Genomic DNA, 24012 nt, shown 5'->3' with positions numbered 1-24012 from the left:
CTTTGCATAGTAAATAAAAGTTTAAATGTTTAGTTGTTGTCATGCACCTATCTTTTGTAGAGTATTTTGTTGCAGATTTAAGGGACTCCCATACAGAATTATAAGCCTACTATAGTGAAAGCATGCAGCGTAACCAGTAGAGCTGAACTTGAACTAAAAGTTTATGAAAGCGAGGGCTAAGATAGTATAGTGGGTGTTGAGGAAATGGTCAGAGGACAGACTTCACACCAGCATGAGAGGCACTGCTGGCTGCAGACAGAGGGAGTGCTCTGTGCAGCGACATCCATTAGTTCAGAGATGACTTCTTTGGCTTTGCAGTTTACTGCTTAAGGGTATAGGGTTTGTGACAGTAACCAGACATGCTCTGTTTTTAAATCTGCTTTAAAGAAACATTTGACCTCTCCTAACAGTCATGGCAAGTTGAATTTGTTATTATAATAATTATTATTTTAAAATATGATTTGGTCCATAACACCCGCTATACAGTATAGCATGCTATAATGTTGTTAAACAAAATGACTGATGGCCTTGCTGAGTATGCTGCCCACCCCAGACTCTTCTTGTATGTACACTATTGGATGTGTGTGTTGACTATGTGCACTGCACCACCCTCTTGGGCCCACTCATGCACCAAGCTCCTTAAAATAACCACAGGAGCCTCACCCAGTTTCCACAGGGTTCTACAAAGGCTATTCCACGCTGGAAATTATTCACTTCAGTATGTTGTTTTTGCTGTATAAATAGTCGTAGCTTTCGTAGCCATGCAAAGCCCCACTAACTGGGCTCCTCATGCCAGGGCACCAGCAAGCAGCATACTTTGTGCGGATTATCATGCCAGGTAAGAGTGGTATGGCTTCCGCCTGAACGCCTGCACTGGCACTTAAGGATGGAAGAGGATCTGACACTCTAGATATGGGTAGGGGTCAGCTCGAGAAATGGGAGAGGTTATTTTGAAATGGCTGTATTTCTATAGTTCTACAATGGAATTTGTTAAAATGTCCACTATGTTTGTTTAGTTTTTTTTTTCAAGTAAATCTAATGCCAAAGATCAGCAGCAATAAGTGCAGTCCAGCAGTCGGGTTACCAACTGAAGAAGCCTTGGAGGAGTCCATCTGTGATTGCCAACTTTCCTCAGGTTAAATGGCTGTGGCGTTGGGGTCGTACCGTCGTTTCTTCACATTTCTTGGGGCAAGACCAGAGAAAATGGTTAGTGTCAATATTGGGTACATTTACAACACACACAGTGCAACCTGGACAAGCTACCACACTGACATCTTCAGTTTGGACACACTTTGTGACACAAGACAACAAAAATACTAAATACACTGAAGTGAGGAAGGTTGGTCCATGTTGGCTTGGGAAATACTGACAAAAAGGCAGTGGGAGTATTTGAGCATTTAAAACTATTTGAATCAGTATTTATATTGTTTTTAGTCTGGTGATGACAAATATCTCCAGCTGCCTTTTTGGAATCTGACTTATGCGTGCAACGAGGAGACAAAGTGAAGAGATGTGTTCCGTTACCCGTTTTGATGGAAAAGACATTAGTTCCACTCAAAACATAACCAGCTGGGAGGAAAGAACTAACACAAACTTTACTGTATAGAGGGAGAGAGGAAATAAGCACACAGAGGATGACTACAGTGGCAGCAGTAAGAACCACAACATTGGGACGACATGTACAACACCAGGAGTGATGCGTAACCTCCCCGTACTGTGGCTTGTTGTGGGGCCTTTTCACTCTCTCATGCATCTGTTCCAATAGTAGGCCATTTGGAGGTGGCACTATTGCTATGATTCATGCAGTGCAATGCGCCGTGTCTGTACCAGGTCTGTGAAGCAGGCAGCAATGGCAGCTGGTGTGGGCGGGTCCGAGAGTCCTGCTCTGCACTAGGGCGGAGCCTGGGAATCCAGGTGGGTGTGGCCAGCCATGGCACAAAGGCTGCCAACAAATAGGTCCTGACTTCTGCCTCTGCAGCCCTTAACCACTCCATTTAAAGTCTCACCCTCAAACACTGACGGATTGAGAGAGAAGTGATGGATGTGATGAGAGCATGACAACAATGGGACCTGTGATCAGCCTTTGTGCAATGAACTGGCCTCCTCCAAATCAAACAAGTCAACATGCAGAATGTCTTCAGATATTTGGTCATTGTCTTGCATGATGCTTTGCTACCTGGCATGCTTTGGTGGCTGCAGGATTGGATAATTCGTTTAAAGCTTAGGCCTATTTAGGTCCAAGTTAACACCCCTGTTGCTCAAGACAGCAGGCTAATTAGTCATTGATTGGATCATATTATAATAGGCAACTGTACAAATAGTACTTTACCATTTCCGGAATCTATGCAGTGTATTAGTGAGAGGAATCTGAAGTGTTTCACTGCACTCTCATTTAAAGCTCTGATCCCTCATTGTACATGCACGTCAAACATTAAGCCTGTCCAATCAGTTTGAGTTTCTGCTACAGATTCAGAGACAAGCCCCACAGGATGTGGAGGTTTCTACCTTCACATCCTGATCTCCATTAAAAAACAGCCATACACAGTGGATGATAGCCAGATATGTACTGTTTACATGCAGGTAAAAAATAAGCACGATTGCATCTCGTCCAGCCCAGGGCTTCAAGTCGGTAGCAGGAGCTCAAACCCTGTGTCTAGAAGCAGCAGGGATGCTAGAGTTAGAGCAGGAGAGGCATGCGACGTGTTGCTTACTTAAAGCCCCATCCAGTCCCCCCCAGCACTATGGCAGCCACAAGGATGGCTCCGGCGATGGAGCCTATTATAAGATTGGTGGCACTAGGACCTGTAAAGGGTTATGGGAAAAAGACATGAGTTTGTGTGCTCACTTGAAGTGTTATTAATGACATGTAACCGTACAATGATGATTTCACATGGAACAAGAACATACCATAGTATACTATTACAATAGAATGACTGGTTTTGATTTTGGCATGCTTTTCAGACCTAAGATATAACTCAATGTAATGATGCAAATAAACTAGTAACTGTACATTTATCTGGTGTCAGTTGAGGTAGTGCATAGTGATATTTATATGCTTGTGCAGAAGACTAGACCATCGGCAAATTTAATTCAACAGTTTAACAGATGATATGTAAATGATACCCACAGTATGAATGGTGAATATACATATTTTAGGGTCCCAGTCACCACACAGCCTACCACTGACTGACAAGCCAGGTCACTCTGGACACGTCTCAAGACTAACATCTATCTCAATGCCCCACATGCCCCAGAAAGGAGAGGATCATAGGAGCAACAACATAACAACTAAGAATAAGAGGAAGGAGAGGGGAGAGGAAGATGAAGAGAGAGGCTTGTTGTAATGCAGAACAACAGGAAGTGAGCAAGAGGAGAAGGGAAGGAGGAGGAATCCATCAATCAATCACACAACACTGAAAACATCCAATCACAACAGTTATATGGTCATCACCGACACACACGAGTAAACACAAAGCCACCGGGACGCACACACGGGCTCAGGCCGGCTCACGAGACCGCCCGCACACTGAGGCACCACTATGAGAGGAAGAGCTGTGAAAGGGTTCAAATGCTTACTCTATTCCCCACCCTGTGCCTCCAAATATCACCCCCAGGGCCAGAATGGTCCCTGCTACTGCCCCTATCAGCCTGTTAGTGGCCACGCTCACTGTGCAGAGGGAAAAGCAGCATTATTACCACCTGGTCAAAACAAAAACAGCAGGCTTCTGCGCCCCCTATAACCACCTCCTCGTACCTCCAAATCTGCTCCAGTTAGTGAAGTCTGTATGACCATATACTGTAACAAACTAATCATTTGGAAGTGTTTTTATCAAATTATGTTTTAGTAACTGCCAGCAAATCAACAGTAAAATAAATGATTAAAACTACTGGTCACATATTTGATATGCCTTGCAACTTTATGCTGCATTTTATGGCACTCATTTCAAATTATACAGAGTGTATAAAGTAATACAACTTGTCAAAGATATAAAACCAACCCTTGGGTCCTTCATCCTGAGTGGCCTTAGTCTCTTTGGGCGGATCAGGCATGCTACAGTCTGTTCCTGCCCACGTGGCGTCACAAGTGCATGTAGCTTCATTGTTGCACACCTGTACACAATAAACAACAAAAGGTGTTTTGCATTTTGCAGTATGTTTTTCTCCAGTGCATATACCGTTATATACACTCACCTAAAGGATTATTAGGAACACCTGTTCAATTTCTCCTTAATGCAATTATCTAATCAACCAATCACATGGCAGTTGCTTCAATGCATTTAGGGGTGTGGTCCTGGTCAAGACAATCTCCTGAACTCCAAACTGAATGTCAGAATGGGAAAGAAAGGTGATTTAAGCAATTTTGAGCGTGGCATGGTTGTTGGTGCCAGACGGGCCGGTCTGAGTATTTCACAATCTGCTCAGTTACTGGGATTTTCACGCACAACCATTTCTAGGGTTTACAAAGAATGGTGTGAAAAGGGAAAAACATCCAGCATGCGGCAGTCCTGTGGGCGAAAATGCCTTGTTGATGCTGGAGGTCAGAGGAGAATGGGCCGAGTGATTCAAGCTGATAGAAGAGCAAAGTTGACTGAAATAACCACTCGTTACAACTGAGGAATGCAGCCAAGCATTTGTGAAGCCACAACCTTGAGGCGGATGGGCTACAACAGCAGAAGACCCCACCGGGTACCACTCATCTCCACTACAAATAGGAAAAAGAGGCTACAATTTGCACGAGCTCACCAAAATTGGACAGTTGAACACTGGAAAAATGTTGCCTGGTCTGATGAGTCTCGATTTCTGTTGAGACATTCAAATGGTAGAGTCAGAATTTGGCGTAAACAGAATGAGAACATGGATCCATCATGCCTTGTTACCACTGTGCAGGCTGGTGGTGGTGGTGTAATGGTGTGGGGGATGTTTTCTTGGCAACACTTTAGGTCCCTTAGTGCCAATTGGGCATCGTTTAAATGCCGCGGGCTACCTAAACATTGTTTCTGACCATGTCCATCCCTTCATGACCACCATGTACCCATCCTCTGATGGCTACTTCCAGCAGGATAATGCACCATGTCATAAAGCTCGAATCATTTCAAATTGGTTTCTTGAACAAGACAATGAGTTACAATGGCCCCCACAGTCACCAGATCTCAACCCGATAGAGCATCTTTGGGATGTGGTGGAACGGGAGCTTCGTGCCCTGGATGTACATCCCACAAAACTCCATCAACTGCAAGATGCTCCTGTCAATATGGGCCAACATTTCTAAAGAATGCTTTCAGCACCTTGTTGAATCAATGCCACGTAGAATTAAGGCAGTTCTGAAGGCGAAAGGGGGTCAAACACCGTATTAGTATGGTGTTCCTAATAATCCTTCAGGTGAGTGTATGTAACAGTTCAGTTTAGAATACTTATATACTGTATTTTGTTTTTTAACCATCTCGCAAGAAGTAGGGCAGTCTGTCAGGGAAGCATGCACACTCCTATAAAGTTATGCATGTGACAGTAAAGCCTCCCTTAGACTTCCATATGGGCTCAAAACAATATTATTAGGACAAGGATTTAGTTCTTTCTTTCTCAAACATCAACCAGTATTTGAAACTTTTGAGAAAGGAAAAAAAGAAAAAAATCCGGTTATTATTTTGAGTAATTGTCATACCTGGGTGTAATGGAATTTTTAAGAATCTTGAAATGGTTTAGACAATGAGACTGATTTTTTTTTTAGACTTTGACTTGTGACCAGGAGACACTGAAGAAAGATGGTGGTACAGCAGCCAAAACAAGATAAAGGGAAAAATGACTTTATCTGACTACAGAAATACCAGAAGTTCATTGTTTTTTTTCTTCAAGAAGTGAGTTGAGTATGTGGATGTATGTGGACTTACCCCATGGGCAGAGCACACCTGTCCGTTAGGTCCAGAGGGGCAGCTGCTCATGTTCAGGGACTGGATGGGGAGACACTTATGGTCAAGGCACATCATTGACGGCCCACACGGAGTGCCATCCTCCACGTAGCCTAAGTCAGTGTCATCATCTAAGAGAACATGGCCGCCACTGTGGAACAAGGGGTGAAGAAATGAGACACACATCTAAAGTAACAGGAGCCCACGCTTTCCCAAACACACACATGTTTACCTGCAGTCTACAAGCTTGCCTTGATGGTTAAAGGTTGTGGGTGTAATTTCTCCTTTCATAATGCCAATGCGTGGATTGCGTCCAATGTTGGAACACAAAAGGTACCCACAGAAGACGTCACTGAAATAACACAATAAGCAAAATTACAACTACTATCTATTTTACTACTTAAAAATTAATTGAACTTTGATTATCTTGATGACTTACTGAAATTATAGTAAGTTAAAGAAGACTATAGAAAGGGCCTACAGATGCTACATGTTTTTATTTTCAGTAACATCTTTTATTGTAATATCTTTATTTTTATATATTTTTAAAGCCAAACTAACTGTTTGCTACACTGGATCCACTTGTCTCCATCTCTCCCACAGTTGCCTTTCTCTGTGCCCTCAGTGTTGAGCTTCTCATAGCAAAATTTCTCTGAGCCTCCAGCCTCTGAATGAAAAAGAAACAAAAAGAAAACAGAGGAAACAGATACGTGCAGTACACACCGCAAACACATGTTTTCTGTCATTAGATAATATCAAACAGAAACTTACTAGGACCCCAGATATATTTACATTGATTCTCTCTGGTCTTGCACTCTCCACTGTAACAACGACCCTATGGCAGATCACACACACATGAGACATCGTGTTAATACTCATGCTCCTCTGAATGTCTGCTCTTACCTGGCTGACCTGACAGAGATAACCATCCTGTTTATGAAGGTTGGGGGGGCACTGCAAACAATGATACAATTCAAGATAATAATTCACACTACAGAAATGTAATATGATTTTAAATAACAAGTCACCTGTCCAGAGTCCCCAGAGCAGGTTTCTGAAATGTCACAGTCATTCACAGCATAGCGGCAACTGTACCCTCTAGGAAAAAACTAGAAAGAAGAAACTGGGTTGGTTAGGTGGCAAAAATAAAACAAAAAACAAACAAAAAACTAGTGTTGTGTTCAGTTAATGTAGTAAGCTTTAAAAAGTTCATACCAGACAGGTTACGTTGCAGCACGGCCCATCGCTACAATGTGCCCCATTTGCAAGAGAACATTTCTTGCAACATTCCTTGTAACACTCCTGTAAATGAGCACAGATTTTACATCACAACAGCTAACAAATTACAAACCCTGGACAAAAATAGAACACAGTAGAAAGAAATATGTTTTTTAAGGAAAAAATACAAATACATTTTTATTGTTTACAACTGAAATGTAGTTAGGAGAGAGAGGGATTCCATGAGCATCGTAAATTATAATATTGATGGTATGGAGTTTGCTAAATGCCATATGAATATTAGTATTTCTATTCACAAAATTAAAGTAACAAAGTATTTTTTTTTTTTTTTTTTTTTTGGCTTAAGTAGATCACCATTGGGATTCAAAAAAAGGACACTTCCTTCCAGAGTTTCACACATTGGAAACAGTATTGGCACATATATAAAATGAGGAAACCATAATGATGTCAAAAGTAACTTACAGCTCTTCCTCCGCAGTCACACTCCTCTCCTACTTCAACAAATCCGTTCCCACATTCAGTTGGTTCAAACAGCTGCCAGACAAAACCAGAGGAGTGTGAAGGACAGAGCCACATTGATTTACGATGATATACAGGAGATGAAAGCACAGAGAGCATGTCACCTTGGTTGGCCTGTTAAAAAGACATGACCCTCCACCTTTTAAAAGGAAATCTTTGTAGTCAGAGATGCTACATTTGGAAAATTTCCTTGAATGTTGAACTCTGTGAAGTAAAAATGAGAATAGAAATTTTAAATGTGTTTTCTGGGTCTATTTAAATAGTAGACAGTAAATTGTATGTTGAAAGTACAGTATATACTGGAAGGCTTGGATCTGTTTTCAATTCAGTGTATTTTAATATACCAAGCAAAGTCCTTACACATGGTATATTATTTCTGCTGTTAAAATTTTTGTGCCAGGGTCTTACCCAGTGTCCTCCATGAGGCAGCCGCTCCAGGAGTCAGCACAGCCACATTCCTCTGCAAATAAAAAGCAAAAACAACTGAAATCGAGTTAAACAAATGAACTGAGATCTTGATCTTGGTGCAAGTTTGAAGAATCACATTATATTATTTGCCGATTACATATATTAAAGTCTGTATATAACTCATTGTGAACTAAAGGTAACTGTTTATTGTTTTATTCGGCAACTGTTGGCAAATTTTTGTAGTGTTATATGGTAGATGTCTGATAAAAGGAAAGTGTGAAGCTCCTGTGTATGTAAAACAGTTTGGGGTGAATCTTGAAACCACAAATAAAAAAAAACAACCTAAAATTACAAAAATGTTACAGCGGCCGCATAAAAAGATGCAGAACGAAGCACCTCCAGCACATTTAGACAGCAAGCCCCACTAAACATGAGGTTGGCAGGCTACAGGTATTTATGTTTGCTTGTGTGAACTAATAATAAAAATAATGTGATGCAAGTGTGATGTGTACTTCTCTTGTTCGCTGGATCCCACTGAATGGCGAGGTTCTGTGCTAAACTCTGTGAGAGCGATGTTGCCATAGACCATGTGGTGCCATACTAAGGACAAGCAGAATAATTATTATTGTCATGCCAAATCACGCCAATGGTACTATTGAGCAGATCTAACCTCATTGACCCCTACTCCACGGCTGATGGAGCACATGCCTCCAAAATACGCTGCACTGCTTCTGCGATAGTGGAACGTCACATTTCTAGATACATTTGAAGTAGATAATATACAGTGAAGTAAAACATATGACCTTGTTACACATTTTCATGAATAAAATTTTCTAAAATCTGTTTGTGGTAATAATAAATAATAGTATAAGTTGTCTTACGAGAACAAATGTACAGCATCTGCATGATGTTTGATGCTTTGTTGTCTATACTTGGAGAAATCTCTGAGCATTTCCAGTGGCCTCACACTGATCGGTATCTGATCCTTGTCTGTCCAGATCTCCACGGCAACAAGTACCACACGTGTATGCAGTTGTTCTTTGAAGATCTGTCATTGACATTGCAAGTGAATGAGACAAAAAATAGAGAGGGGGCAAAGAATTGTGAGGTTTGAATAATTATCTGAATGAATTGGTCAGAAAAAACACTAGGTCATAGAGGGATATGAGGATGTATAAAACATATAACTTAAAATATGAATTATATATTATTTATGTTAAGCAGTGCATTTTAAATATTGGCCAGAAGCTTGTCCAAAATGTCACAATATGAAGGTAAAAAAGAGCATATACCATACAACTCAGCATAGCATTACGGATACACAAATACATACATGCATTGCGACAATATCCAAAATATGCATACTCACAGCATCCACAAGATTGACGACAGACTTTGCAAAATTTCTTGTATGCTGCTTGTTCCTATGTCTCTTGTGCTACAGAAAAAAACAAGAAAGTGAAACATACATAAGCTGAAGCAATACACTTCACAAACTAGTCTGCTTAAAAAAAAATGAAAACGTACCATGCTGTGATCACTGACAATCATGAGCTCCAAATATTTCATCTCTTCAAAGATATTTCGAGGCATCTGTCACACAAAATATTAACATACATTTAAAAATCTGGCCTATTTTTTCCTAAAACGCCTGACTGAAATGACATCCAATTCAAACTGAATCTGTTTCTGTCATGATGTCAGTTTCCCTGTCCTCCCGTGCTCTCTCCCCCTCCCCTACCTGTGTGTCTGGAGCTGGGTGGAGTGCCTGACTCCTCCCGTGCACACCTGGGGTGCATCAGCCTAATCACCACCACCTGCTGCTGAGTACAAGAAGGCTTGGCAGTCTACACTCGGTGCCAGACCGTCCGCGTGTAAAACGTGAATGTTTCTTGCTAAGCTTTGTTATATGGTACTTTCCGGCAAATGCTCATTTGGATTTATGCACCCTCCAGATTCCTGCCTCTACTCGCCCAGCTCCTGCCGCCACGTTCCAGTCCCGGTATCGCTTCCAGCTCGTCTTGTCTCCTGCTCGTCTCGTCTCCTGCTCGTCTCGTCTCCTGCTCGTCTCGTCTCCTGCTCGTCTCGTCTCCTGTCCGGTCCTGGTCTCTGGTTTGTCACCCGCTCCCCGCTCTGGTCTTCGTCTGATCCGCCTGCCCTGGTACCGCACCTGCTTCTATCCCCGTCCTGGTCCTGTCCTGCCCGCCTCTACCTGCACCGCACCCGCCTGACCCGTCTCCCGCTCCCCGGTTCCTGTACCTGCTCTTGTGACCTGTTTAAAGACTGCATTTTCACCGCTGTAAATAAACACTGTTAAAACTGCTCTGGTCTGCATCCTTTGGTCCTATCCGCACCGTTACGACAGAACGGTCTGGCCACTATGGACCAAGCAGGCTCAGATCCGGACCAGATGCGCCGCCTCACGCACTCTCACCCCGAGGCGGTGCTGGGTCAGCACGAACAATCCATTCGAACTCTATTGGAGCTAAATCAGACATTGTCCCAGCAGGTGGCACAGCTTAACCACCAGGTGGCCGCGCTCCTCGTCACCCCGCCTGCTGCAGCTGGAGCGCCACCATGCCTCCCGGAGCCGAGAGGCACGGATCCGGAGCCGTATGCTGGACAACCTCACCTCTGTCGCGGATTCCTGTTCCAGTGCGAGTTCATGTTCCAGCAATGCCCTTCTCGTTTCAGCTCGGGGGCCACCAAGATCCGATATATATGTGGATTACTCCGGGGCAGAGCTCTCCAGTGGGCAGAGGCGCGCCTAATGAAGACGTCTGTGGATAGCCTGGATTTTAATGAATTTGTGTCCACGTTTAAGCTGGTGTTTGACCACCCGCACTACCAGGACAATGCTGCCTCCCGGTTATTGACTCTCAGCCAGGGCTCCAGGACGGTAGCGGATTATTCCATTGAATTCTGGACACATGCGGCGGAGCTGGACTGGACGGACAGCGCGCTGCGGGCTGTGTTTGTGCGGGGCCTGAACGAGACTTTGAAAGATGAATTGGTTTCCCGGGACGAACCCCCCGACCTGCGGACCCTCATCTCCCTCACTCACCGTATAGACAACCGCCTACGGGCTCGTCGCCGAGAGAGACGCCGGTCACCGGTCCCGCCGGAGCCACGCGCTGCCCCGCCCCCGCCGGATGAGCCCATGCAACTCGACAGGACCCTTGTGTCGACCGAGGAGCGTCAACGGAGGCGTCGTCTGGCCGGGGCTTGCCTCTACTGCGGTGAGCGCGGACATTATGTGGTCACTTGCCCAGTTCGGCCAAAAGGGGGGGCCCACCAGTAGCACTGGGAGTACTGGTGGGCGAGCAACACATCCTGGACTCTTCTAATAGACTGCGGCTCAGCGCCACCCTGTGCGTTCGCACAGAGACCTTATGCGTTTCCGCCCTTATCGACTCCGGGGCTGAGAGGGACTTTATTGATGCCCAAGTCGCGGAGCAGCTCGGGGTCTACCTGGAGCCCCTCGAACGCCCCTTAAATGCCCAGGGGCTCAATGGACGTTTTCTGGGGCACATCACTCACATCACAGAACCTGTCACCGTGATTCTGTCCGGCAACCACCAAGAGAACCGTCAGTTTCATGTCCTGTCCTCCTCCGCTTCTCCTCTGGTCCTTGGTTACCCCTGGCTACGCGCCCACAACCCTGTTTTCGATTGGGCCAGGGGCGGAGTTTCGGGCTGGAGTCCCGATTGCCACGCCAAGTGCCTTCGGTCCGCCCTCCCTCCGGCCGGGAGGTCTGTTCCTGTCGCTGATCCGTCCCCAGACACCCCCAATCTGTCCTCGGTGCCTGCTGAATATCACGACCTGGGGGAGGTTTTTAGCAAGAGCAAGGCCCTCTCTTTACCGCCCCACCGTCCATATGACTGCGCCATTGACCTCCTGCCGGGTGCCCCACTACCATCTAGCAGGCTATATAACCTGTCTAAACCTGAACGCGAGTCAATGGAGGACTATATCCGTGGGTCCCTGGCTGCCGGAATCATCCGCCCGTCCACTTCACCCGTGGGAGCGGGGTTCTTCTTTGTGGCTAAGAAGGACAAATCCCTGCGGCCTTGCATTGATTACCGGGGTCTGAACAATATAACCGTAAAGAATAAATACCCGCTTCCCTTACTGGACTCGGCATTTACGCCCCTCCACGGTGCGACCATCTTCTCAAAGTTGGATTTGCGGAATGCGTACCACCTGGTGCGCATCAGGGAGGGAGACGAATGGAAGACGGCCTTCAAGACACCCCTGGGACATTTCGAATACTTGGTTATGCCCTTCGGTCTCACCAACGCCCCTGCCGTATTCCAAGCCCTCATCAACGATGTGCTCCGTGATTTCCTTAACCGATTCGTCTTTGTTTACTTGGATGACATCTTGATTTTCTCGCGGTCCCCCCAGGAGCATCATCAGCACGTTCGCCAGGTTCTCCAGCGCCTCCTCGAGAATAAACTGTTCGTGAAAGCTGAGAAATGCGAGTTTCACGCAGAGGAGGTCAGCTTTTTGGGCTTCATTGTGGGGCGGGGCCAAGTAAGAGCTGACCCTGAAAAGATCCAGGCTGTCACTGAGTGGCCCGTTCCTACCAGCCGGAGACAGCTCCAGAGATTTATCGGCTTTGCCAATTTTTATAGACGTTTCATCCGGGATTTTAGTAGGGTTATCTCGCCCTTAACTAAACTCACCTCTCCTGCTTTGCCGTTTGCCTGGTCTCCTGAGGCGCAGACAGCCTTCGAGAAGCTTAAGAGACTATTTACCTCCGCTCCCATCCTGCACCAGCCCGACCCTTCACGGCAATTCATCGTGGAGGTCGACGCCTCCGACTCGGGAGTGGGGGCCGTGCTTTCGCAGAGGTTCGACCCCCACAACCGCCTCTGTCCCTGCGCCTTCTTTTCCCGGCGATTGTCCTCGGCCGAGGTCAATTATGATGTGGGGGATCGGGAGCTCCTTGCCGTAAAGCTGGCCTTGGAGGAGTGGCGCCACTGGCTCGAAGGGGCGGAGCAACCATTCATCGTCTGGACCGACCATAAAAACTTGGAGTACATCCAGTCCGCCAGGCGCCTCAATCCCCGTCAAGCTCGTTGGTCCCTCTTCTTCAGCCGCTTCAACTTTCTCCTCACCTACCGCCCCGGATCTCGGAACGTCAAACCAGATGCCCTCTCCCGCCAGTTCGCCCTGGAGGATAGCCCGGTCACCGCAGAAACAATTATCCCCTCCTCGTGTGTGGTGGCCGCGGTCCATTGGGATATCGAGGACACCGTCCGAGAGGCCCAGACCAACGACCCCGACCCAGGTAACGGCCCTCCAGATAAACTGTTTGTTCCCGATTCTGTCCGGTCTCAGGTGCTCCAGTGGGTCCATGCCTCCCGTTTCGCCTGCCATCCTGGTGCCGGTCGCTCTCTCTCCCTCCTCAGGAGACGCTTCTGGTGGCCCACGATGGACACAGACACCCGGGCTTATGTCGCCGCCTGCCAGGTATGTGCTCGGGCCAAGGCCTCCCACTCACCCCCTTCTGGTCTCTTGCATCCTCTCCCAGTTCCTCGTCGCCCTTGGTCCCACATCGCCTTGGACTTCGTGACGGGCCTTCCCCCTTCCCAGGGGAACACGGTGGTTCTCACCATTGTGGACCGCTTCTCCAAGGCCGCCCATTTCGTTGCCCTGCCTAAGCTCCCCACAGCCAAAGAAACTGCCGACCAGCTGACCAGTCATGTCTTCCGACTCCACGGCATCCCGGTGGACATCGTGTCCGACAGAGGGACCCAATTCACCTCTCAGGTATGGCGGTCTTTCTGCGACAGTTTGGGGGCCACGGTTAGCCTCACGTCCGGGTTCCATCCACAATCTAATGGGCAGACGGAGCGGGCCAACCAAGACCTGGAGTCGGCCCTACGGTGCACAGCCTCCGCCAACCCCGCGACCTGGAGTACTCACCTACCCTGGATAGAGTACGCTCACAACTCCCTCGTGAGTTCCGCCACTGGTATGTCCCCCTTCGAGGCATCGCTGGGATATCAACCCCCTCTCTTTCCCACGGAGGAGAGGGACCTCGCCGTCCCGTCTGTTCAGCGCCATCTCCAGCGCTGTCGCCGGATCTGGAAGAAGGCCAGGGCGGCCCTTCTTCGGGCTGGAGCGCGCACTAAGGCGACGGCCGATCGCCACCGTGTCCCGGCGCCCATATACCAACCTGGCCAGATGGTTTGGCTCTCCGCCAAGACGGTCCCGCTGAAGACGGACTCCCGTAAGCTGTCCCCCCGATTCCTGGGACCGTTTAAGATCATGAGGATCATAAATCCATCGGCGGTGCGCCTCCAGTTACCCCCGTCTCTCCGGATTCATCCGACCTTTCACGTCTCCCAGGTTAAACCAGTCCGGACCAGCGACCTGTGCCCTCCGGCCGATCCCCCACCGCCCGCCCGAGTCATTGACGGCCACCCGGCGTTCACCGTCCGCCGCCTGATTGACGTTCGTCGCCGTGGTAGGGGCCTCCAGTACCTCGTCGATTGGGAGGGTTACGGTCCGGAGGAGCGATCCTGGGTGCCCAGGGCACGCATTCTGGACCCCGACATGGTGAGAGACTTCCACCGCGCTCATCCTGACAAGCCTGGGGGTCCACCAGGAGGTGGACCTTAGGGGGGGGGTACTGTCATGATGTCAGTTTCCCTGTCCTCCCGTGCTCTCTCCCCCTCCCCTACCTGTGTGTCTGGAGCTGGGTGGAGTGCCTGACTCCTCCCGTGCACACCTGGGGTGCATCAGCCTAATCACCACCACCTGCTGCTGAGTACAAGAAGGCTTGGCAGTCTACACTCGGTGCCAGACCGTCCGCGTGTAAAACGTGAATGTTTCTTGCTAAGCTTTGTTATATGGTACTTTCCGGCAAATGCTCATTTGGATTTATGCACCCTCCAGATTCCTGCCTCTACTCGCCCAGCTCCTGCCGCCACGTTCCAGTCCCGGTATCGCTTCCAGCTCGTCTTGTCTCCTGCTCGTCTCGTCTCCTGCTCGTCTCGTCTCCTGCTCGTCTCGTCTCCTGCTCGTCTCGTCTCCTGTCCGGTCCTGGTCTCTGGTTTGTCACCCGCTCCCCGCTCTGGTCTTCGTCTGATCCGCCTGCCCTGGTACCGCACCTGCTTCTATCCCCGTCCTGGTCCTGTCCTGCCCGCCTCTACCTGCACCGCACCCGCCTGACCCGTCTCCCGCTCCCCGGTTCCTGTACCTGCTCTTGTGACCTGTTTAAAGACTGCATTTTCACCGCTGTAAATAAACACTGTTAAAACTGCTCTGGTCTGCATCCTTTGGTCCTATCCGCACCGTTACGACAGTTTCTGAACCCTTTGGAGAACAAACAAATGGCTGGGCTCTTTGTGAAGCTGCCTTAGTTTTAGCCTCAGTTGTCTGATTTGCTCTAATAAGTGGCAACAAGCTTTGCAAAAAAGAATATCAGATTTCAGACCCTACAAAAATTTGGGGGTAAATATAAAGATAGGTGTAGCTAGTTTCTGGTGGAATAGTCCAGTAGATGTTAGATTGAGCATTTGTTAGGTTTTGACAATTCCCATGGTAACCCTGAAGCATATCTCACTAAAATGAGATTTAAGGACTTGTCTAGACACAATTTCTATATAAGTCCTATTACATTTTTGTGAATTTTAGTTGTTGTTTTTTTTTTACTTTACTTTAACTGTTTTGCACACCCAGGAGCTTCACACTTTCCTTTTATCAGACATCTACCATATAACATATGAAAATATAAAATGACATATAAAAATAAAGAAAGAAAAATTATAAGGGCCCGCCTTTTATGAGATAGATTTGTTTTTGAGTAAAGCAAACTTTGCAAAAAAAAAAGGTCTTACAGCACGCTTTTTCCTTCGCTTAAGCCAGGACAAGTCATCCAGCTCTGGGAAAAACTGTTCCTCATCCACTGTAAAACAACACACAATAATACCACCAACTACATAAAATATAAGCTTGAAAAATATACAGTGCGCATCGTCTAAGGGTCAAATCACCAAGGACGCCATCCTAACACACGGGCATAAAGGAGCTATAGCAATGACAAACTGTAGGTGTTGACCTCAATCAAGAGCTGGTGATGTCAGTGCATATAAAGTGCAGTGGTAACAGTGAGGGGTGGGGGCACTTGGAGGAGGTGAAAATGCACAACCATGGAAAGTTTACCCTGTTCATCCGAAGCATTGTTCCATCGAAGCGAGGTGGTCCGTTTTAATGTGTGAGGCCTTGCAGATGTTTCCTGCAAAAGCAGAAGCAGTAACTGTTACGATAAAGGAACTGGAATATGCAGGAGCTGATGATAGCAGAGGATGGATGTGGTTGTTTAAGATCTCTGTGCACAAGTGCACCAAAATAACTGGAGTAATAAATAACTAGAACACCTTTGATAAGACATTGCAAAAAAACTTAAATATTTTTTAACATCCTGAAACCCTGCCTCCACATACATGGATTGGACTTTATTTAGTTGTCTAAGCTAAATGATGTAAAAATTACTTACTTAAACCTGTTGTAGACACTTATAAGAACAAGGACACTTATAGTGCCATCTGGTGATGTCATGGGAGAAAAGCACCTTACAGTGTAATTTAAAGATGGATGCCTACACACCTGAAAAGTCAGGCAGTAAAAATTGGTCAGGGTAAAAAATTGTAGCGAGATGACATTGTGCATTCTGATATTTATACTTAGCAATGTTGTATCTTATTTCTGTAAATTGAACATTTTTTGTACAAAATATTTAATATATAAAGCACCAACATCTTCACTCAACATATTTAAATAATTTATTAACTGGTTCAGACTGTGTCTAGACTGGTTTGTTTCAATCGGTTTTGACTGGGCCAGACTAGGTTTATATGCTTAGTTGGGTTTGGATTGATTTAGAATGAGATTTTGAATGAATCTGGTTCTGTTTTGTTTGAACAGATTCATATGTTTGAACTGTGTTCAACTAGGTCTGGACTGATTATTACACGGTCTGGGCTGGCTCAGAATGGGTCTAAACTAGTTCTGATTAGATTTTGATGCTTTTACACTAGATCTGGACTTGTTTAGACAGAATCTGGACTGGATCAGACTGTGTCTGGAGTACTTCAGACTGGGTTTGGATTGATTCTGAGGGTTTCGGCCTGTTCTGATTGGGTCTGGACTGTTTCAGACTTGGTGTGGACTGGTTTTGCAAAGGATTTGACCGGTTCTTATTGGGTCTTGATTGATTCATACTAGGTTCTAGGTCCTAGACCTTTACCTAAACTGGACAGATTCAGACTTTGCAGATTGAGACAGGGTTTAAAATGGTTCTGACTAGGTTTGGACCTTCTCAGACAGGTTTACATAATAGTGTCTTTACTGTGTTTTGAGGTAACTCAGACATGTAAAAGTTGTTGCATTTATTGGTTCTCCGTTGCCCCAAAAACATAGAACATAACCAATGCTCGAGTCTCAGGAGGCTAAAAAGGTGTTTTAACTAAAGAATCTCCCAACATCCCCTTTCATAAAAATACATTTAAAAAAATACATAAAAATACAAGAAATACATAATAATAGAAATACAACATTACTTACTACAATACTACATAGCCCATAAGATTCCGAGAGTAGAAATAGCAGAGCATATGACAGTATGACAGTGATGTTTGGATTTGCACAGGAAGTTCACAGATAAGATTCAGATCAGGGATTTAAATCAAATTTTAGGATCTTAATTATTATATTAAAACATCTGACAAGTCTATTTTGTTACTGGAAAAAAACAAAATTACTTACTATAAAATTAGTCTGGTTTAACGGCTCAATTAGATACATGAAGACTCCATCGTCAAACATCCCGCTATAAAGACACAAAGATACAAACAATAAGAGCGGAACAGCAGCACAGATCACACCACATACAGTGCATTTGCCTGACACAGAACTTACTGCAGCCCATTGCAGGTAGATAAGGCCACATAGGAGCTATCTTTCCCCCTCACCTGACCGTGGTAGTAGCAGTGCTCACCACCCTGAGGAGAGGAACAATGCTGATGCAGCATCAAGACAGCACAATACAATGCATACAGATCACATTTTACTCTGCCATCAGGCATTTTCAACTCCCAAGGATTTCCAACAGCTTGTACCACAGTGGATTCATAGTGTATGTGTTATGGGGGTCTATGGGGCACCTCTTCCCAGATTTGTTAACACTATAAGTTAATGTGTCACAAAGTGGGCCCTCTCACTATCTGTGACTCAGCTGTCAGGCCCAGGGTGAGCAGAGGACATCCTATCTTTTCCACTCCCGCCATCCTCTGCTCTGCACTCACACTGCAGAGTGCTCTCTCTCCTCCTGTCTCGCATCCCTCCCTCCTGCTGTCACATGACCACATCTCCAGCAGGAGGCTGCAGGGGAGAAAAACCCTGCTGATTCAGCTCCAGTAATGCCAGCCCAGCCCTGTGCCTGAATCAGCAGCAGCGGCAGGAAGAGGCTCTTATTCCCTCTATGTCATCTTTACCTTGTTTCTTTTAAAAATTCATTCCTGTGGCAACTTAGCAAAAAAAAAAAAATCTAATAATAATAATAATAATTTTATATCTATCTATGTGTATGCATATGCATATATATATATATATCTCACCATTAAAAACATTTATCACCATTTAATCGGAGCAAGTCTTACCTTTGTTTTAACTGATTTGCCATCTTCAAAGTGAATCTCAACATAATCTGAAGATAACAAATCACTGAAATGAAAGTAAACAAACACATGGAGATAAGTTACAATCATTTTAAACCATCAAGATGCGCTGGGTGTTAAACAGACCTAACCTAATTACCACTGTGGCTGGATTACTCTGTACTAGAATCATAAGAACACAGTTCAGTGATTTGCAGCATAAGCAGAAGTAAATCAGTGGGTTCCTCACTAAACATTCAGCCACAATTTGGACAAATATAATAATATATTAAATTAAATTAAAAATATATGTATTTTCAGAGCTCAAAGTCTAAAATGATGCTGGATGTGTCGTGACATTTCGAGTGATGCTCAGCAGCATGTGAGGAGGAAATGTGTAGCATTATGAGTGGCTGGCCATAGCATGAGAGGTCTCCAAGTGAGGGCTATTTTTAGCTGCATGAGGCAGGGAGAGCCGAGTGGCCTATCGGAGTTTATCAGTCTTTGTACAAGTGTGTGTGGGTGTGTAGGGGTCTGCGCTACACAAGGTTAAGTGTTCAAGCTTGGCCGTGTTTTTTCTACAGTTACCTATAAAGATGTAGAGATGAACGGAAGGCACAATTTAATACTTTACTACATTAAAGCAACCCAAATATTATTAGTGCATTATCTATCCACGGTCTGACACTCTAGGAGCTTATATGTGTTAGTGTTCGTGTAATGTCATTCATCTCATACTGTAGATGAATGAGAAATTGAGGATCAAGTTGACCTAAAATTTTGTTTTATTTCATCGTATGCTGATGTGTTTACACATGTTTAAATGTATTTCTTTTTTATCCTTGGCAGGGCTGCAGTGCCATGATCAAAGCCACTCAAATCACAGCAACATATCTAAAAGGATTATGAATACTCATTGGTTGGTCCCCAGTTATGCTAAACAAACATAGGAGCATCTATTGGTGGGTTGCAAACCTGTCTAAATTTACCACTAAGCAGAATTCAAGCCCTGAATTCTCACACAAAAAGCCCATACAGAAGTTAGCTCATGTATCTCACAGATAAGCTACAAAAGCAGCAGCTGGAGTCAAGGTCACAGTGTATTGTCCAAGCATAGAGGTGCTGTTTATTCTGCAGCGGGCCACTCCTGAATGTCTAAACAGGACAACATTTGTGTGTCCCCAGACCCCCAGTCAAAGCTGAAAACACCAATGACAAACAGGACAGAAATATTTGTGTTCAAGCTGTCCTGCCTCTCATAATTATTCAATCAATTTAATTGAATAATTACAATTTATTTTACATGGGTTGCCAAAGCAAACCAATTCCAAGATTTTGTATTTTGCTCATTCTACTGCAGCTTCATTAGTGACTGGGGTGGACCACGCTGCTTACCAAGGGAAACAACAGTATGTGAGTATTAAACCAGCTTTCTGCTCCGACAGAAAACGCTTACCATCTACAGACTATGAACTGTATCGGCATCTTACCACCACAAAGTTTCCAAGACAGTAGACACTCAGCCATGTTAACAGGATTCAGTTACTATGTTTCAGAGTAGCACTGAGTTTTAAATCACATTAGGGGGTTGAAACTCATTCTGATGTCCTTGTGCATGTGCCTTCCCTCATGTAGAGTGGCTATGAGGAGGGAGCAAATCAATATGAGTGAGAGTGCAAGCCCTGTGTCTCTGGATAGGGCAGTGATCTCACTCTGCTCAGTTCAAAGCAATTAAAGCTAACTTGAATGAACACAGAAACGATGGTTCCCTGATCATTCTAAATGCACTTTGTCTTTGTTCATTGTGTGACCACTAAGAGCTACATGGTTTTGACTTTTAAGGACATTGTGTACTCAGCAGATAAATTATACCCTTAATGTTTGAACATGCAATGCTCAAAACTCAAAGGACAGGAGTTTTAACAGTGGCTAATAACCTAGGATTAGGATTAAAACCTAGGATTAGTTGTTTGTTTCACTTAAAGTAGTTAAATAAGAGGAGGTGTAGTTCTTACTTGTTTAGTGAAAGGTCCAGGACAAAACTGGAACCAAATGCTTCTAACTGAAAGCTGGCCTGGGCCAGGTGGACTGGCTGTAAAGAACACAGATACAGAAATACAAGTCAGTTGTGGTGAACCATCTTTAGACTATGGCACTTTAGAGAGCAGAATCCTCCAGCATCTATAATGTACTACTCTGCACAAACAGCGGATGTGGACATAAATCAAAGTCACATGGCAGTACTCAAATCGAGTAAAAAAAAAAAAAGCCATCTTCAGCACAAAAGCTCAAGGATTACTTTTATTTTTAAAGTCACAAAAAGCCAATGCATTCCTAAGCTATGTGGAATAGCACACTGAGGAAAAGGTTATAGGTGAGAGAGGACATTATAGACTTAAGACATCAAAGCTCACTGCATGACACAGGGAGATCAAACACAGCAGCTATCAGCTCTCACCTGTCCCTCTGTGACTTGGTTTTTGACTTTTGTATCCAAATCATGATAGGCACTCTCCGAGTCGTCGTTCAGGTAGTACAGCAAGCGTGAGGGGTACGTTATCACAAGCTCTGCTGCATGGTGTGTTGTGTTGTCTGAAGCAGGTGCTGCAGTTGCCTGTTGCTTCAGTGGCGTTAGCACTGCATCCCTCTCAACCTTGTCCTCTACTCCTTGAGAAACTGCAAGACAATTTCAACATCACATATAAACATATATTTTGGAAAGCCAGGCTTTATTTACATTGGAAATAGATTTTAGATCATAACAAAACTGTTACCTACTCATAATATGTATAGTTAGTCTGCAGGACATACAATATGCACTGTGCATTATGCAATCTAAACAGCAGCAGGAAATAGAAGCAGACATCTCGTGCAGGCTGATTTATCAGTATAAGTACTGATGACCTTCTCTCTCAACATACAAGATATTACAAAGAGAAATAATCTACAGAGCTGGACAAAGATGATTGAGTGTGTCTCAGTGCAGCCTCACGCACACTATACGCAGTCTGGGGAACACACTATTTCCTATTATCAACTGTGAGTATAAGTAGATAGTCTCCAGCCCAGCATCTTATTCTAATAATAGAGTGAAATAGCATACATGTGATAAGATCAAAGTTACCAACATACAAGACTATGTTGCAGTACATACCGAATGACGCTAGTGATGGGTACAGCCAACGCGAAGGGATGCTGACGAGCAAAGTGGCCAGAGATATCAAATGCATGATTCATATTTGAGAATTAAAATATCTCGATATCAACACGTCAAGGCGATGGTTAGCTGGCGGACCATAGTGGTAGGGAGGTACTGTCTTCATGGAACCCGGGACAGAGACGCGCACACACGGGCAGAGAAAGACACGGACCGGGGCTTGGTGGTGCTGATGCTGCTGCTGCAATAGAGAGCTGGAAGAGAAGAGCAGGAGGAGGCGAAGGAGGAGGAGGGGGAGCGCAGAGGAAGGCGGTGGCCACAGCAGCAGCAGACGGATTCCTCAACCAAACATGTTTTTTCGCTCCCTCCCTTCTGCCCTCTCCACTTCCCGTTTAGCCCATAACCAAGCAGGCCACAGGAAGCAGAGCAGGTGACTTCAAAGGCACGGCTCAGACACATGGTAGACAGAGCAATTGACCCAATCCGGTAAAGGGTAAGGCAGAGTGCACTGATGGTTAATGCATTTAAATGACATCCCACTGGCCGAGCAGTGCCTAAGAAGGTTATAAGGAAAGATATTAAACCCTACATTATTGCTCTTTATGCATATCAAGGGCAGAACAGCCTTAAAGAAGACCTATTATCTCTGCTCTGTAGCATCATCTATGACACCCGTGGATCATTATGTTATAATTAGCATATTTTATATCCCACTATTTATCTAAAATGACTTGAATTAAATGAAAAGGAAAACAAGTCCAGTTACTTCCGCCTTAGAAACCTGCAGTGCCCAATGGGAGCTGACGTCATCGTTAACGTCATCACAACAAAGGGTCCGCGCCCCCCCCCCCGTGGAGAGCTGCAGATAACGCTCGTGGTATTTATTTATTTATTTATTTATTTATTTATTTATTTATTTATTTATTGTTTGTATTTTATGTTATTTGTTTTTGTTTTGTTTTTTTTGCGTTTGTACCAAAATGACTATGCAGCATTGCTGAAAGCAGTGGGCGTGTACCGGTGGCAGTGAAAGCTGGGTGGAGCTCAACCGTGACAGCCTTTTCAGCTTCAGGAAGTACATTCTCCATTCAAATATTTAGAGTTTAAAGACATTGTGAAGGCTAACCAGCTATGTGGTAGCTAGTATCCATAAGACGGTTGTTTTTAAGTCCAAAAAGGTTGTTTAAAATGTAACGTTCTGCGAAATGTTCTAATAAATTTGTGGTTTATAAAGCTTCAGAAACATATTTAAAATAAAATGATAAATCTTGTGGTCATATACATATATACATATATATATATACATTTGTTGTTGTTTTTGTTTTTTTTTTGGGGGGGGGGGGATTGTGGGGTGGGCGGTCACTGTTTAATTTTATTTATTTATTATTCTATTGTTTAAAATTTTAATTACATTTCCAAGTCAAATTATATCCCATAAAAAGTTATTTTCAACCAGTACAAATTCTTCAGGCATCCAATAATCGTTTTATGAATTCAAACATAGGTCTGTACAAAAATGCAAAATATTTATTATCTTGTTCATAAATAACACATCAGTACTGTGCTATCGTACGGGCCACTCCCATGGCCTTCAAGTGAAACACTGATTAAGAAAAAAAAGAAAGAAAAATCCACACATTCAGTAGGGTCTTGGATTCACAGGTTTACATTGAATTTCACAGGGCAGATGTTAAACTCTACAAGAATCTTTGGGCTTGACTCAACTAAAGAATTTCCTGTAACTTGCCATGTTTGTGAAGTGAGTTTCAATGCCACATGATTTATGTAGGCTATTTTAAAAATTTCTAATCACATCCTGGATAGCTCCACCTCTAAATGACATAAATATATATATTAGTGAATTATGAAGCAAACCTCTTGATCCAAGCAACCCATTTATAATAGGTAGTAATAGACAAAGACATCTACCCATTTAATGGAACATTCTTGATATGTGGGTAACGGTCTCTCAAACTGAAAAAAAACAAAAAACATGGCTTCCTCATTGTTAGAGACTGGTCTAATATAGGCTTATATACAGACTTGAGGAGGAGAAGACTGGCAGATTGCACAATAGCATACTGAATGGTGGACCACAATAACCCAACACATTCTT

General features: G+C 44.6%; 2 protein-coding genes across 4 annotated transcripts in view; both read right to left on the bottom strand.

Moving 5' to 3' along the window:
- casp10 (caspase 10, apoptosis-related cysteine peptidase) overlaps positions 1-24012 on the bottom strand; it is a 66657-nt gene that overhangs the window by 7086 nt on the left and 35559 nt on the right. The gene's annotated exons all lie outside the window — the stretch shown is intronic.
- On the bottom strand, positions 1012-22227 carry LOC117389040 (disintegrin and metalloproteinase domain-containing protein 23). 3 transcript variants are annotated; one of them, XM_033986603.2, is made up of 26 exons: positions 21894-22197; positions 21198-21415; positions 20755-20831; positions 18743-18806; positions 18003-18085; positions 17850-17913; positions 16248-16320; positions 15923-15990; positions 9597-9662; positions 9439-9507; positions 8951-9117; positions 8740-8824; positions 8582-8669; positions 8070-8121; positions 7766-7865; positions 7605-7676; positions 7119-7205; positions 6932-7012; positions 6807-6857; positions 6675-6738; positions 6465-6570; positions 6136-6255; positions 5886-6054; positions 3999-4110; positions 3577-3667; positions 1012-1182 (listed from the first exon to the last, which is right to left on the bottom strand). In XM_033986603.2, the coding sequence occupies exons 1-26, from the start codon at positions 21967-21969 to the stop codon at positions 1137-1139; spliced, it is 2349 nt and encodes a 782-aa protein (XP_033842494.1). In that variant the 5' UTR covers positions 21970-22197; the 3' UTR covers positions 1012-1136. The 3 variants fall into 3 exon arrangements, with proteins under 3 accessions (XP_033842494.1, XP_033842493.1, XP_033842497.1); XM_033986602.2 differs by lacking the exon at positions 3577-3667 and adding an exon at positions 2712-2802 and having other exon boundaries at positions 21894-22191; XM_033986606.2 differs by lacking the exon at positions 3577-3667 and having other exon boundaries at positions 21894-22227.

This window comes from Periophthalmus magnuspinnatus, chromosome 21, assembly GCF_009829125.3.
Source record: "Periophthalmus magnuspinnatus isolate fPerMag1 chromosome 21, fPerMag1.2.pri, whole genome shotgun sequence".
NCBI classification, from domain to species: domain Eukaryota; kingdom Metazoa; phylum Chordata; class Actinopteri; order Gobiiformes; family Gobiidae; genus Periophthalmus; species Periophthalmus magnuspinnatus.
The sequence above is the reverse complement of the archived record's forward strand: the minus strand, read 5'-3'. Positions and strand labels throughout refer to the sequence as shown.